At 44.9% G+C, this 12,843-nt stretch overlaps 1 protein-coding gene across 1 annotated transcript; it reads left to right on the top strand.

Moving 5' to 3' along the window:
* The first annotated feature begins 10,207 nt into the window (after window positions 1-10,207).
* LOC116879105 (olfactory receptor 2A12-like) lies at window positions 10,208-11,146 on the top strand. Its single transcript, XM_032877035.1, has one exon. It carries the CDS (start codon window positions 10,208-10,210, stop codon window positions 11,144-11,146), a length of 939 nt encoding a protein of 312 aa, XP_032732926.1.
* The last annotated feature ends 1,697 nt before the right edge of the window (window positions 11,147-12,843 follow it).

Raw genomic sequence — 12,843 nt, 5'->3', positions numbered from 1 at the left:
GATTGAGCCCCGCATCAGGCTCTCTGCTCAGCAAGGAGCCTGCTTCCCCCTCTCTCTGCCTGTTTCTCTGCCTACTTGTGATCTCTGTCTGTCAAATAAATAAATAAAATCTTAAAAAAAAAGAAACTATAGAACAGTTATGAAATAAATTGAGGAAGACACAAAAAGATGGAAAAATGTTCCACATTGATGGATTGGAAGAATAAACATTGTTAAAATGTCTATCCTGCCTAGAGCAATTTACACTTTCAATGCCATCCCTATTAAAACACCATCGGCATTTTTAAAGAGCTGGAACAAATGATCCTAAAACTTGTATGGAACTAAGTCTGGAGTTTTCTTTGTGAAAAGGTTTTAATGCCACATTCAAAATTTAAAATAGATATGTGGTTATCAGCTCTCCTATTTTTGTCGAATGAGCTCTGGTTCATTAATGTCTTTCAACAAATTTGTCTATTTCATATAAATTATCTGATTTATTGGAATAAAGTTTTTCATAATATCTATGGAATCCCTTTAGTATCTGTGGAATCCATATGGATGTTACTTTTCTTATTCCTGGCATTGGAAATCTGTGTTTTATCTTGTTTTTCCTGATCAGTCTGGCTAGACTATTATCAATATTATTCATCTTCTCAAAAAAAAAAAAACCAATCACTATGAGATTTCTTAGCTTTTATCATCATGCTGTCAAATGTACTAATCTTTGTAATCCCACCCAGTGCTTTTTTCATCTAACACAGTTTTCATCTCTAGAAGTTAGATTTCTTTCAGTTTCTCCCTTAATATGCTCAGTCTTTCCTGTCGCTTCTTAAACATATGAAATATAGATATAATTTTTTGATGTCTGTGCCTACTTATTCCATCATCTGTGTTGTTTCTCAGTTGGTTTTAACTGGGTAATGTTTCTCATGACGGGTCGTATCTTCTCAGTTCATTGCATTCCTGGTAACTTTTCACTGGATACCAGGCATTTTGAATCTTACTTTATTGAGTGTCACAAATTTTTTGAATTCGTGGTAAATATTCTTAAGCTGTTTTTCTAGAACGTAGTTATATTACTTGTAAATAGTTTGACTCTCTTATATTTGGCTTTTAAGTTTTGTTGGGCAAGATGAGAGCAGAATTTAGTCTAGCTAGTGAGAACAGGAAATATCCCTGGCCCTGGACGAGCTCTGAGAATGGTTCCATCTAACCCTTCTGCTTGTCTTCCCCCTTCCCCAACTTTTGGTGCTCTCTTCACATAATCCACTCCTCAGCGCTCATCTGAGACTTGCACAGGACCCTCTGCAGGCCTCCAGAACTCTCTTTTCTCCAGTACTCCACTCTACGAACTCCAGCAAACTTGGCCCTTGTCTTACTCAGTTTGGGCAGCTATAACTGAATACCATAGACTGGGTGACTTAAACAACAATCATTTAGTTTTCATTGTTCTGGAGGCTGAAAGTGCAAGATCAGGGTGCCAGCATGGTCAGGTTCTTGGTAAAAGCTCTCTTGCTGAGGTATCGTTGGCTGTCTTCTCTTTGTGTCCTCACGTGGTGGAGGGAAACACTGTTGTCTCTTCCTCTTTTATAAGGGCATTAATCTCATCATGAGAGCTCCAACCTCATCACCTAGTTAATTCCCAAAGACCCCCACCTCCAAATACCATCCCATTAGGGATTAGGAGTTCAACAAACGAGCCTTGAGGGGACCCAAACATTCAGTCCATGGCAGCCACCCACACTCTCAATTCTGTCTCTTCCGCCCAGGGAAACCACTAGCCTCCTCTGTGTCCTCACTTCCTGTGGCAGCCTGGGCACTTTGTGAACAGTAACCTGGGACAACTGCAGGGCTCAACTCATCAGTTTCTCATCTCTCACAAATCCCTGTATTTTGTTGCTTGATGTCCAGTGTCTTGGAAAACATTATTCTATGCAATCTGTCTAGGTTTTTAGTTATTACAGGTGGGGCAGTAATTCTGGTTTCTTTTACTTCATCCTGATTGGGAACAAAAGTATGAAACTGGTATCTTTCTATTTTATAACTCTAATTCAACCCAATAGATTAGTGTCAGGAAATCAATACATTGCGGTGATATCCAATGTGGTATCATGTGTAATAGAAAAAAAATGGGATTAAAACTACATATCCAACAATAGGTGAATAAATGCTTGACAATAATGGTTATAAAGAATATGTAAGTAGATGGTGACAGGTTTATCAAATAATGGTAAATGTTTTAAAAGGCAGGTACTTAATCCATTAGGATTTGCATACAAAACTCAGAAAACCCGCCGAACAGTGGTTTAGATATACAAGAATCAATTTTATTTTCTTCACTAAAAAGAAGTTTCGAGGTAGGAAGCTACTTAATATTTTGCAGCTGGATAATGTTAGTGAGAGAACCCCTGTGACTCTCTCAGCCTCGTCCTTATGGTCTCAAGGTGACTTGCCGAATTGCAGACATGACATTTGTATTCATGGAGTTTTGTGGGAAGGGGATGTATCACTGTCATTCTATCCTTTTTGTTAGGAAAAGAAGTTTTTTTCCACAAAAGCTCCTCAGGTGAGTTTCCCTCATGCCTCACTGGACAGGACTACATCTTGTGACTGTCCTTGCTGAGAAGGATTCTGGGAAAGGAAGAAACGACACTGTCATTTGGGCTTTGATTGCCTCAAACAAATGTTGTTAGCAAGAACACAGTTGTATCAGCAAACAAGGGGGAAATGGACAGTTAGCCAAGCAGTATCTGTCACAATAAAGCTGTATGCAAAGTGTGCTATTAACGAGATGAGGGGGGAAAAGCTACTATCATTCAGGCATAGAAAAAATTAGAGAGAAACATCTGGAAGCCATCAGTGAAATGTTCTCTAGTATGGAAGGAACTGAAGAGTAATTATTTCTTTTTTCTACCTTTCTCTGTTTATGACTTTTCTCTGATGAACATGGGTTACTTTTGTAACTCGGAAAACAGGGATGACTCCACCAGGGACTGTTCTGGATATAAAGGAATTCACAGTGGAACAGCCTCTTGACTGAGAACAGGATTCTCTGTCTCTCACTCAGCTTCTAGCACCTTGTAGCACACATGGAGGCCTCAGAAACAAGTTTGGACTCGAAGAAAGGCTGGTGTGCAAATTAGGAGAATCAGAAAAGCTGGGGGCAGACCCCATTCCCAGACTAGAGACTTGGGTGCTCCTGGCTTGTCATCCTCCCCCACCCCCAAGCAGAGTGTGTTGCTAGAGGCACTTTACAATCTGGGAGACTTACATTGGGATCTTGCTGCTTTGACCTTGAATAAGTCATTTCGCCTCCCTGAACTTCAGTATCTTCATCGATAGAGTGGAAATAAATTGCTTCTTGGAGGATTGCACGAAATGATACCTGTGAAGTGCTGGGCACATAGAAGTACTTAATAAATGCTGGCCCTTTCCCCATTTCCTTCCCTATCCTCAGGATACGGTGTATCTGGAAGAAGCCCCCAAAGAGCCTCCCACCCTCAAAAATGCTGCTCTTAGGTGTAGAGTGCATTAGCCAACCACCTTCCACTCCACCTGTGACTCTGTCCTTCCTCCCACCACAAGCTGCCTCACGGTTCCCTGCCTCTGGTCTGCCTTGTGTCTGATCATGACACTGGGTTCAGCATTGGTTAGGAGCACAGCCTCTGTGGTCAGACAAAACTACATGCAGAATCTCAGCTCTGTATAGGCTCCTTAATACTCTGAGTTTCCATTTCTGTATTTCTAAAGTGGTGATGATAATGCTGCACAGATATCAAGTGTCTGGCCCATAATGGCTACACACACACACACACACACACACACACACACACACATACAATCCAATAGCTACCCTATGACCCTGCAATTGCACTACTGGGTATTTACCCCAAAGATACAGATGTAGTGAAAAGAAGGGCCATCTGTACCCCAATGTTTATAGCAGCAACAGCCATAGTCGCCAAACTGTGGAAAGAGCCAAGATGCCCTTCAACATACGAGTGGATAAAGAAGATATGGTCCATATACACAGTGGAATCTTATTCAGCCATCAGAGAGGATAAATACCCAACTTTTGTATTAACATGGATGGGACTGGAAGAAATTATGCTGAGTGAAATAAGCCAAGCAGAGACAGTCAATTATCATATAATTTCACTTACTTGTGGAGCATAAGGAATAACATGGAGAACATTAGGAGAAGGAAAGGAAAAGTGAATTGGGGAAAACTGGAGGGGGAGATGAACCATGAGAGACTGTGGATTCTGAGAATCAAACTGAGGGTTTTAGAGGGGTGGGAGTGCGAAGATGGGTGAGCCTGGTGGTGGGTATTAAGGAGGGCATGTATTGCATGGAACACTGGGTATGGTGGTTAAACAATGACTCTTGGAATACTGAAAAAATAAAATAAAATAAAAATTTAAAACCCAATAGCCAGTATTATTTTGATCTAGGGAACACAGGTGCATTTTACAGAGAGGAAGCTGAGGCTCTGGGAAGCTGTGTGGCTTGACTAGGTCACAGGGACCACATCTGCCTGACTACGAATCCCTGGATCTTCATCAGAGCAGTTTGCTTCCCCAGAGGCTGTTCACTGGAGCCCTTAGGTGCTGAGCTGAAGGGTGGGGCCCTCCCTGGGCTGCCAGTGTGAGGGCTCTGCTGGGGTGCTGCCTGGCATCAGAGATGCTGGGCAAGGCAGGATTCCAGCTTGGGGAAAATGGGCTGATCAGAGCAGGAGGGCTTATCAAGGGCAAGGAAGGCAGCTCACACAGCCTCACAGACCCTCATAAGGAAAGGTAGGGCGGGTAAGGGCTGCTAGTGCATTGTAATGCAGACTGGGGATTCCGGAGGTGGGGAGGGTGGTTGTGAGCAGGGTGGAGGGGCAAAGGGGTATTTTAGAGAACACAACGTTGATGTCAGAAGTACTTGCTTTCCGTTCGGTACAACAAAGGATTTTGTGAAAGGCAATCAAGGCTACCTAAGCTACCCTGGGAGAAGTGAGCCTCCTGTCCTTGGGAATATGTGAATGAGAGAGTTAGAGCATCCTTTGCCAGGGAGGCTGCAGAGAAAATGCATGTCCTGACCGGGATTAGATTCTCCAAGATCGCCTCCAGTCCCAAGGTTTGGTGAATCACCTGCAACCTAGACGCAAGATCTTAGTTGGACTGGGACTGCCCTCCTTGGCTGGGAGGGGAGGACCAGGGTTGGGAGTTTTATGGGCAGGGTCTTACTCTGAAGCCAGCATCTGCCTGCAGTATTCGGAGAGGCTGTATGTTTCTGGCATCCACGCTCAGTGTGCTCTGGCAAGGGGGTGAGTGAAGGTGGAAGCCTCCCCCCGGCCCCCCGCCCAGCCCAGCAGCCAGGTTCTGACTTCACTTGCCATCCCTTTCCAGTTTAGTCATACTCTTACTTGCCTTCATAGTCCTCTGTCCTCTTATCTGTCCATCTGTGTACACTGATCCTTCCTGGTCTGCTTCTGGGTCTCTGGTCTATGCCCTAGTCCCTCCTTGCTGCCCTTAGTTGGGGAGCTGCCACTTCAGACCCCTCCTTACACCTGCTCTGTCTTTGGTCTCCCAGCATTCTCTGGATCCCACCAGGCTCCCGTGGCTCATTCCACCAATCCCCTGGTGCAGACGACCTCGGGCCCATCAGAGAACACCCTGGTTGCCCTTGTGCACAAGCAGTGCTCTCTTGGAGGCTTCCAGGGGCTGCCGGATGCAGCAGCAGGAGGACGTGTGGGAAGAGCCAGCCCCAGCATTGCCTGCCTAGCCTCTGACCTCCCATCAGGGTGCCCGTTCCCCTCTTGGACCTTGCTGGGAGGACAGAGTCCCTGGAAAGGAGAGTGGAGGGGACCCATGGGCTCACGCAGGGCCAGCATATATCTGTGTTGCTGTGTGCAGAGCCGGCAGCAGCAGCCTTAGGAGCATGGCTGGCGTTGTTGCCTCCCGCATCTGCCTGGCCTGAAGGGCTGCCTGCCCCCAGTTTCACTCCCCCTGCTTTTTGGCCATGATTCCTGCTCTTTCTCTTCCCTTTCATTTCAGCGTCTACCCTGGAGGAGGCAGAAAACAAGAGAGCAAGTGAGAGAGTAGGGGATGAGGAGAAAACAGGAGGACCTGTTTCCAGGTGGGTCAGTCCAACTCAATTCCTACCAGAGATGCTCCGAGAGGCAGCATCACCTGGTGGTTAAGAGCCCAGGCTCTGAAGTCAACTACAGCTGTCACCCCAGGGCAAGTTGTGTCTCCGCTCTCCTCACCTATAGCGTGGACTCAGCAATAACGCCCGCTCGTAGGGTGGCTATGCACAGGGCTATTGCTCAGCTTGTGCACCTGCTGGTACAGCTTCTCCAGCTTCCTGTGGCGAGTGTGTATTCTGATCAGAGGGTGCCCATATTTACTATCAAATCCTTCAGCTATCGCCCCAATTACAGTGTATGTAAAGCACGTGTTACAGCATCTGGTCCACAGAGAGTTGCTAAAAGAACAAGAATAATATTTTATTAAAGTATTAAATAGTAATAATCACTACCTTAATTATTAAATTATTATAGTCTTTAAAATAGTGTTTTTGTTTTATTATTTTATTTACTGGCTAGGACAGGAATTGAGAGAAATGACAAGAGATTTGTAACCTTAGTGCCAACTCTCTCATTCTTTTTCCCTCAACCTACTTGCGTCCTGACTATTCCCCAAGGCACTCATGATTTCCAGACACAGATGCTTTTCTCCAGATCTCTGATAAACTCAAAGGGAAAGTATAGGGACAGAGACAATATCTGGAATCTCTTCCTTCTCTCTCTCTTTTTTTTCCTGGTTCCCAGGGTCTCTCAGTCTGTTTATCATTCAGCCAAGCAGTTACTAGGTCTTACTATGCGCTGGGCTAGGTATGAAGTAATGAGGGTACAGTGGGAAACCATTAAATTGCACACAGTGAAAGAGCTGCTAGCAGGCTGTGTCTGACCTCAGGATCCCAGTTTTCTTGGGCTTACCTTGAGCTAGCACAGAGGCTGAGGAGCTGAGCAGCTGGTAGCCAGGGGTTCTGGGTCCTAATCTGAACTCTGGGACAAGCTCCCACTGTGACCTGGGATCTGTCTCTTTCCTATGTGTCCTCTCTGCACACGGCATCTTGGGTCACAGGGAGGCTTTCTGTTTCAGCCCTTGCAGTGGCCAAAGATCCCACCAACCTGCCTTGGAACCTGGTGACCAAAACTGAATCTGACTTTAAGGAGTGATGCCAGGGTATGGGTCTAACTCTCTTAGACTTTTCCCTGTAGACAAGGGATCTGCTGAAGGATGAAAGGAAGGAGTGGCCCAGAGTTCTCTTTTAGAAAGAGCACTCTGGAGGCTAGTGCAAAGAATGGTCTGGGTAAAGACCCAGCTGCAGGATGGAAATGAAACCAGAGAGAGGGGCCAAGTGTCTAGTTTAGACACTGTCTAGTAGCAGTAGGATTGGAGAGGTACAGGTGGGTGTGAAAGGCATTTTGAAGGTGGCAGCAATAGGAAGTTGGAGTTGGATAGGATGTGGGGAGATGGGAAAGGAGCTGAGGAGATTTTCTCATTTCTGATTGATATGACTTTGTTCACCTCAGAGATACCATCAATTAATCTCTGTGTGTGTGTGCGTGCACACATCTATACCCATATATCATATAGTTAAATTAAAAGCCCAACACAAAATTCTTTGCCCTCACATTTGCCTTTCCCCCAAGAATCAAAAACAGTAAATTGAGGGCTCTTTAGTTGAGTTCTGGTTAGCTATGGTTTTGCTACACATAGAAAACCTTATTGTTACTACAGAATGAATGAGACTCCATTTATCCTATATACTCCATCTCTGAGCCTCAGTTTCTCATCTATGAGGTAGGAACAATGATCCCTATCGTATACATCTCACAGAGTCATCATGAGGCTCAAAGAGAATGAATGTTGAGGTATATTGTAAGCTACACCTCAAAAGCCAAATTCTATATTTTTGGCCCAAATAGAGTCACAGAAGCCAGTTCATCATGGTCGATAATAATGCCTCCCTTTGTTCTCCCTCACATGGGGCTTCTGGTTATAATCCTGAGAGTCAGGCAATTTTTTTCCCAGGGGAAAAAAAAAACATTTTCCCCTCAGGAGAGTCAGGGGAAGGATGACAGGGAGCCAGGGGTTCAGGGAGCCTGAGTTTCTGACCCAGGATCCTGGTTGTGGAACAGCACCCTTGGGCACACTTTGCTGGTTTATAGACAGCTTGTTCCAGTTGCCCTCTGCCTCCCTGCATGGATCAACCATGTTAAGCACGCTTTAACATAAGACTATGAAAGAGTCAGTCCATCCTTCAGCTATGTGTGAAAAATTAAAAGCTAGAAATGGCAGCACGTTTCCCACTCTTGGCCTCAAGGTGGAGTATTCTCACCTTGGGTCCTTGGGAAATTTCCTCTCAGAAAGAGGGTCGCTTGCAAGGTAGGTATTTTTATTCCTATCTTACAGATGAAGAAACTGAGGCTTGAGAAGTAAGCTAGCAGCCCAAGGTCACATAGCAAGTAAAGCCAGAGCTAGGATTGAAGCAGAACCCACTGTCTCTAAACCCCACGCTCTTTCCCCCTGGGGAGAGAATGTGACTTAAAAAAGACCCTTCAGTGAAAGGTAGGGATTTAATAAAAAATAGTTATTTTCCAGCTATCTGACTATTGGATAGCTATTGGATAATGTCTCTGAAGGTTCTGGAAAAGTGCCTAGCATATAGGAGGTTCAGAGTGTATGCAGTCCTTTGGTCAAAGTCAAGAAACCATCTGATGGGTTCAATGTAGACACAGGTTCTTGTGCAGATTCATTCATGATGCTCTGAAGGAGAACAAGCAGACTGGAGAACAAGTAGGTTGCATCAGATAAATTAGTGCCAGGGGAAGGAAAATATTGACAGCATCAAGATTGCTCCCATTCCCTAAGTACCAATGATGCAGATGACACCTCTTTGATGAGGCTGTCCTTTCCCTGTTCTCCATGAAGAAGCTGAAGCTCAGGGAGGTTGAGAAACAGCTGAGAGTCAGTAAGAAGCTAAAAGAAAGAAAGAAATACTCTCTGTTATGGGAAGGAGCAACAGAGAGTGGGCATCTGGGAGAGTGAAAATTGATTATGGGCTTCAAGTATGATGGGGTACTTCTCAGGAAGTTTGCTTGCATAGCTCAGACCTGAATCTTAGTTTTGTGTATGGAAAACCATCCAGAAATACAGTTAACATTCACTATGCACCTACCCCATGGTTGGCCTTCTGTGTGATGCTTTTCATGCCCAAACGTCATTCCTTGATATCATATGTCATAGATATCATAGTCTTACAGCAAACTTGTAGCTAGGAGACAATCATCTTCATTTTGTACTCAAGGAAGCAGTCTCAAATGGGTACATGAGTGGGGTAAAGGACTTGCTCAAGGTCATTCACTTAGTAAATTATAGAGCCAGGACTTAGAACTCAGTGCCTTCTAACAAGCCATGGCCCGAGAGGGGGCCTGTGGGTAGCAGAGATGGCCCAGCCTGGAGTGGACTGAAGATAAAATTAAACTGGAAAATAAATTGATGTCTTCAACAGGACAAACTAAGTTCTTGCACTGTAATTTGCCAAATTGCATAGAGGCTGTATGCCAATATTTATCTCTAAATCTCTGGCTGCCATACTAAGGAGAAGGGATGCTAAGGGGAAGTAGAGATCAGCTAGCCCAACGCTTTCATTTTACAGCTGAGGGATCAGAGGCTAAAATGGGTAATTACTGGTGGGTCAGAGACAGAGCCTTGACCTGAGGTGGAAGCCCTTTCCTCGTCACAGATTTCTTGAGAGCAGTGGCAGTGGCCAAGAGCAGGTAAAATGGGCTGTTGTGGGGCACCTGGGTGGCTTAGTTGGTTAAGCATTTGCTTTTGGCTCAGGTCATGATCCTGGGACTGAGCCCCACACCAGGCTCTCTCTTCAGTGGGAAGTCTGTTTCTCCCTCTCCCTCTGCAGCTCCCCCTGCTTGTGCGTGCTCTCTCTCTCTCTCTCTCTCTCTCTCTCCCTCTCAAATAAATAAATAAATAAATACATACATACATAAATAAATAAAATGGGCTGTCATGTTGAGGGGGATCACGGTGTCTCATCACAACTGGACACTGACGACTGCTACTCCAATCCCATCAGTAACCCTCACCCTGGTGCACAGCTTAGCTAGTTCTCTGAATAGATTCCTTTCTTTTTCATTTAGAAGTAGGACATGATGCAAGACCCTAACCAGTCCTATGTGACTGAATTCATCCTTTTGGGCTTTTCATTCAACCCCAGGACAACTCCTCTGCTCTTCTCAGCCTTCTTGATGACCTACCTGTTGATTATTCTGGGCAACAGCTTTATCACCATCCTCATCTGCCTGGACTCACACCTCCACACACCCATGTACTTCTTTATTGGCATCCTTTCCATGTTGGATCTGGGCTATACCACTACAACTGTGCCTCAGATGTTGGCACATCTAGCCAGCCAGAAGAAGACCATCTCTTTTGCCAGCTGTGTGGCCCAAATGTACATTTTCTTGGTGCTAGGCATCACTGAGTCTTGGCTCTTTGCCATGATGTCTATAGACAGGTATGTGGCCATCTGCCACCCACTCAGGTACAAGGTCATCATGAGCCCATGGCTATGTGGGCTAATGGTCATTTTCTGTGGACTCTGGGGTGTCATCTCTGCTCTTATCTATACTGTCTTTGCCATGCGTCTGCCGTATTGTGGCCCCAACAAGATCAACCACTTCTTCTGTGAAGTCCCTGCAGTCTTAAAGCTGGCTTGTGCAGACACCTCAGTCAATGACTGGGTAGACTTCATTCTCGGTTTTAGTGTCATCCTGATCCCACTCTCCCTTATCCTTGTCATTTATGTCAACATTTTCATTGCCATCTTGAGAATCCGTTCAGCCCAGGGGCGACTAAAAGCCTTCTCCACTTGTGCCTCCCATATCACTGTGGTCACCATGTTCTGTGTGCCAGCCATGGTCATGTATATGAAGCCTGGCTCTGAGGCCTCCCTGGAAGAGGACAAGAAGTTGGCCCTGTTCTACAATGTCATCTCTGCTTTCCTCAACCCTATCATCTACAGCCTCAGGAACAAGGATGTGAAGAGGGCTTTCTTTAAGGTGGTGGGCTGGGGCAGGGCTCCAGAATGAGATCCTAGAAGGATAGCTGAGGGACAGAGAAACAAGATTCAGGATGCACAGTCAATGCCTTAAACATTTAATTGACAGACTAGTCACCATGAAATATCTCAGAGACATGTCAATCTTATTTTTTTAAGATTTTATTTATTCATTTGAAAGAGAGATCACAAGTAGACAGAGAAGCAGGCAGAGAGAGAGGGGAAGCAGGCTCCCCCGCTGAGCAGAAAGCCTGATGCGGGCCTCGATCCTAGGACCCTGAGACCATGACCTGAGCCAAAGGCAAGGCCCAACCCACTGAGCCACCCAGGTGCCCGACATGTCCATTTTACAGCTTTCCTTTGTTTTAGAGTCTCAAGACATAACAAAAGAAGGGATGTCTGAGCCATTGAAGTCTTTTATTGAGACAAAAGGAATGGGCTTTGGGGTATGCTGTGTAGCTGGATCTTGAGAAAGGTTCATTCTCCTCTGGAAACCATACACATTTTGTGTTAGGTTAGCTGGAGGGAAGGGTAAGGGCACTAACATTGGAGGATTCCTGGCCTCTGGAGGATTGAGTGAGTGAACATCACTGCAGTGACTTAGGGGTGTGGTATGCTTGCTTTGGACATGGAGATTGGAAACACACTGGGATGGTTGGGGACCAGCTGTGATCAGCTGCTTTGATCTCCCTGAGACCAACCCCTGAGACCCATCTCAGGTCACTCTCTTCCTCCTTCTCTCTTTCCAAGTAAACTGGCCTCTCTTTGCCTTGACTGTGTCATATTCTTTCCCATTTCAGAGCTTCCACATATGGTCTTTTTCTCTCCTCACCCTTAACCCCACCCCACCTCCATCCGACTCCATTATGACATTGACTCCTGTTCATCTGTCAGGTCTTGTCTTAAACTGCAGCTCCTCCAATAAGCTTTTTCTTGAGCCCCCAGAGTGAGCCTTCCAAAGCACCCTGTACCTTTCTCTCATTAAAAAGGCATGTGGTTCAACATCTGAGTTCTCTGCTGGATAACAACGTCCATGAGGCAGGATCCTGATTGTTCAGTTGACCCCTAAGATCCAGCCCCATGCTGCCCACATTCCAGACTTCAACAGATATTTTATGAGTGAAGGGATGGACACTTCACAGGAAAGGCCAGAGAGGGCAGATGAAGCCAGTAAGTGGGAAAGCTGGTGAATTGGGAGCAGAAAAATGTAGGAAATCGTGGCAGGTACAAAAAGGGGAGGAGATAAAAAGGATGAAGTGTTGTTGGGTTATAATCATAGGGAAAATTTCCCAAAGGCTTGCTTTTATTATTAATAAACATGAATTGAATCAGTGGGATAACATTTTTTCACCTATTAAACTAGCAAAATTTACAAAAATGGTGATACTCAATGCTGGGAAGAATGCAGTGAGACTGACACCCACACGTATTGCTGAAAAGAATATCCTTGTTTTGACCTTTCTAGAATAGTGCCTTCCACATAGTAGGCACTCAATAAATCTCTTATATGAAGAGTATGATACTAATAATTATGGCTTTACTTATTCAAAACTTCTGTATCAACACAGTTGTTAAAATTTTACATATATTAATTCATTTAATAAGAACACCAATAATTAGAAAGCATGTAATAATATGTATCATGCAACTTAACAATATTTATAAGCTTGGGTCCAGAAATTTCACTTCTAGAACTTTGTCTTAAGAACAAAATCAGAGGGGTGCCTG

The sequence above is a fragment of the Lontra canadensis genome, unplaced genomic scaffold (genome assembly GCF_010015895.1).
Source record: "Lontra canadensis isolate GAN:19392208 unplaced genomic scaffold, GSC_riverotter_1.0 scaffold60, whole genome shotgun sequence".
In the NCBI taxonomy this organism is placed as follows: Eukaryota; Metazoa; Chordata; class Mammalia; order Carnivora; family Mustelidae; genus Lontra; species Lontra canadensis.
Note: the sequence above shows the minus strand (reverse complement) of the source record. Positions and strands in the feature narration are given on the sequence as shown.

Excerpts from the sequence above, each read along its gene's own strand:
- LOC116879105 (XM_032877035.1), top strand. The coding sequence starts at position 10,208 with ATGCAAGACCCTAACCAGTCCTATGTGACTGAATTCATCCTTTTGGGC.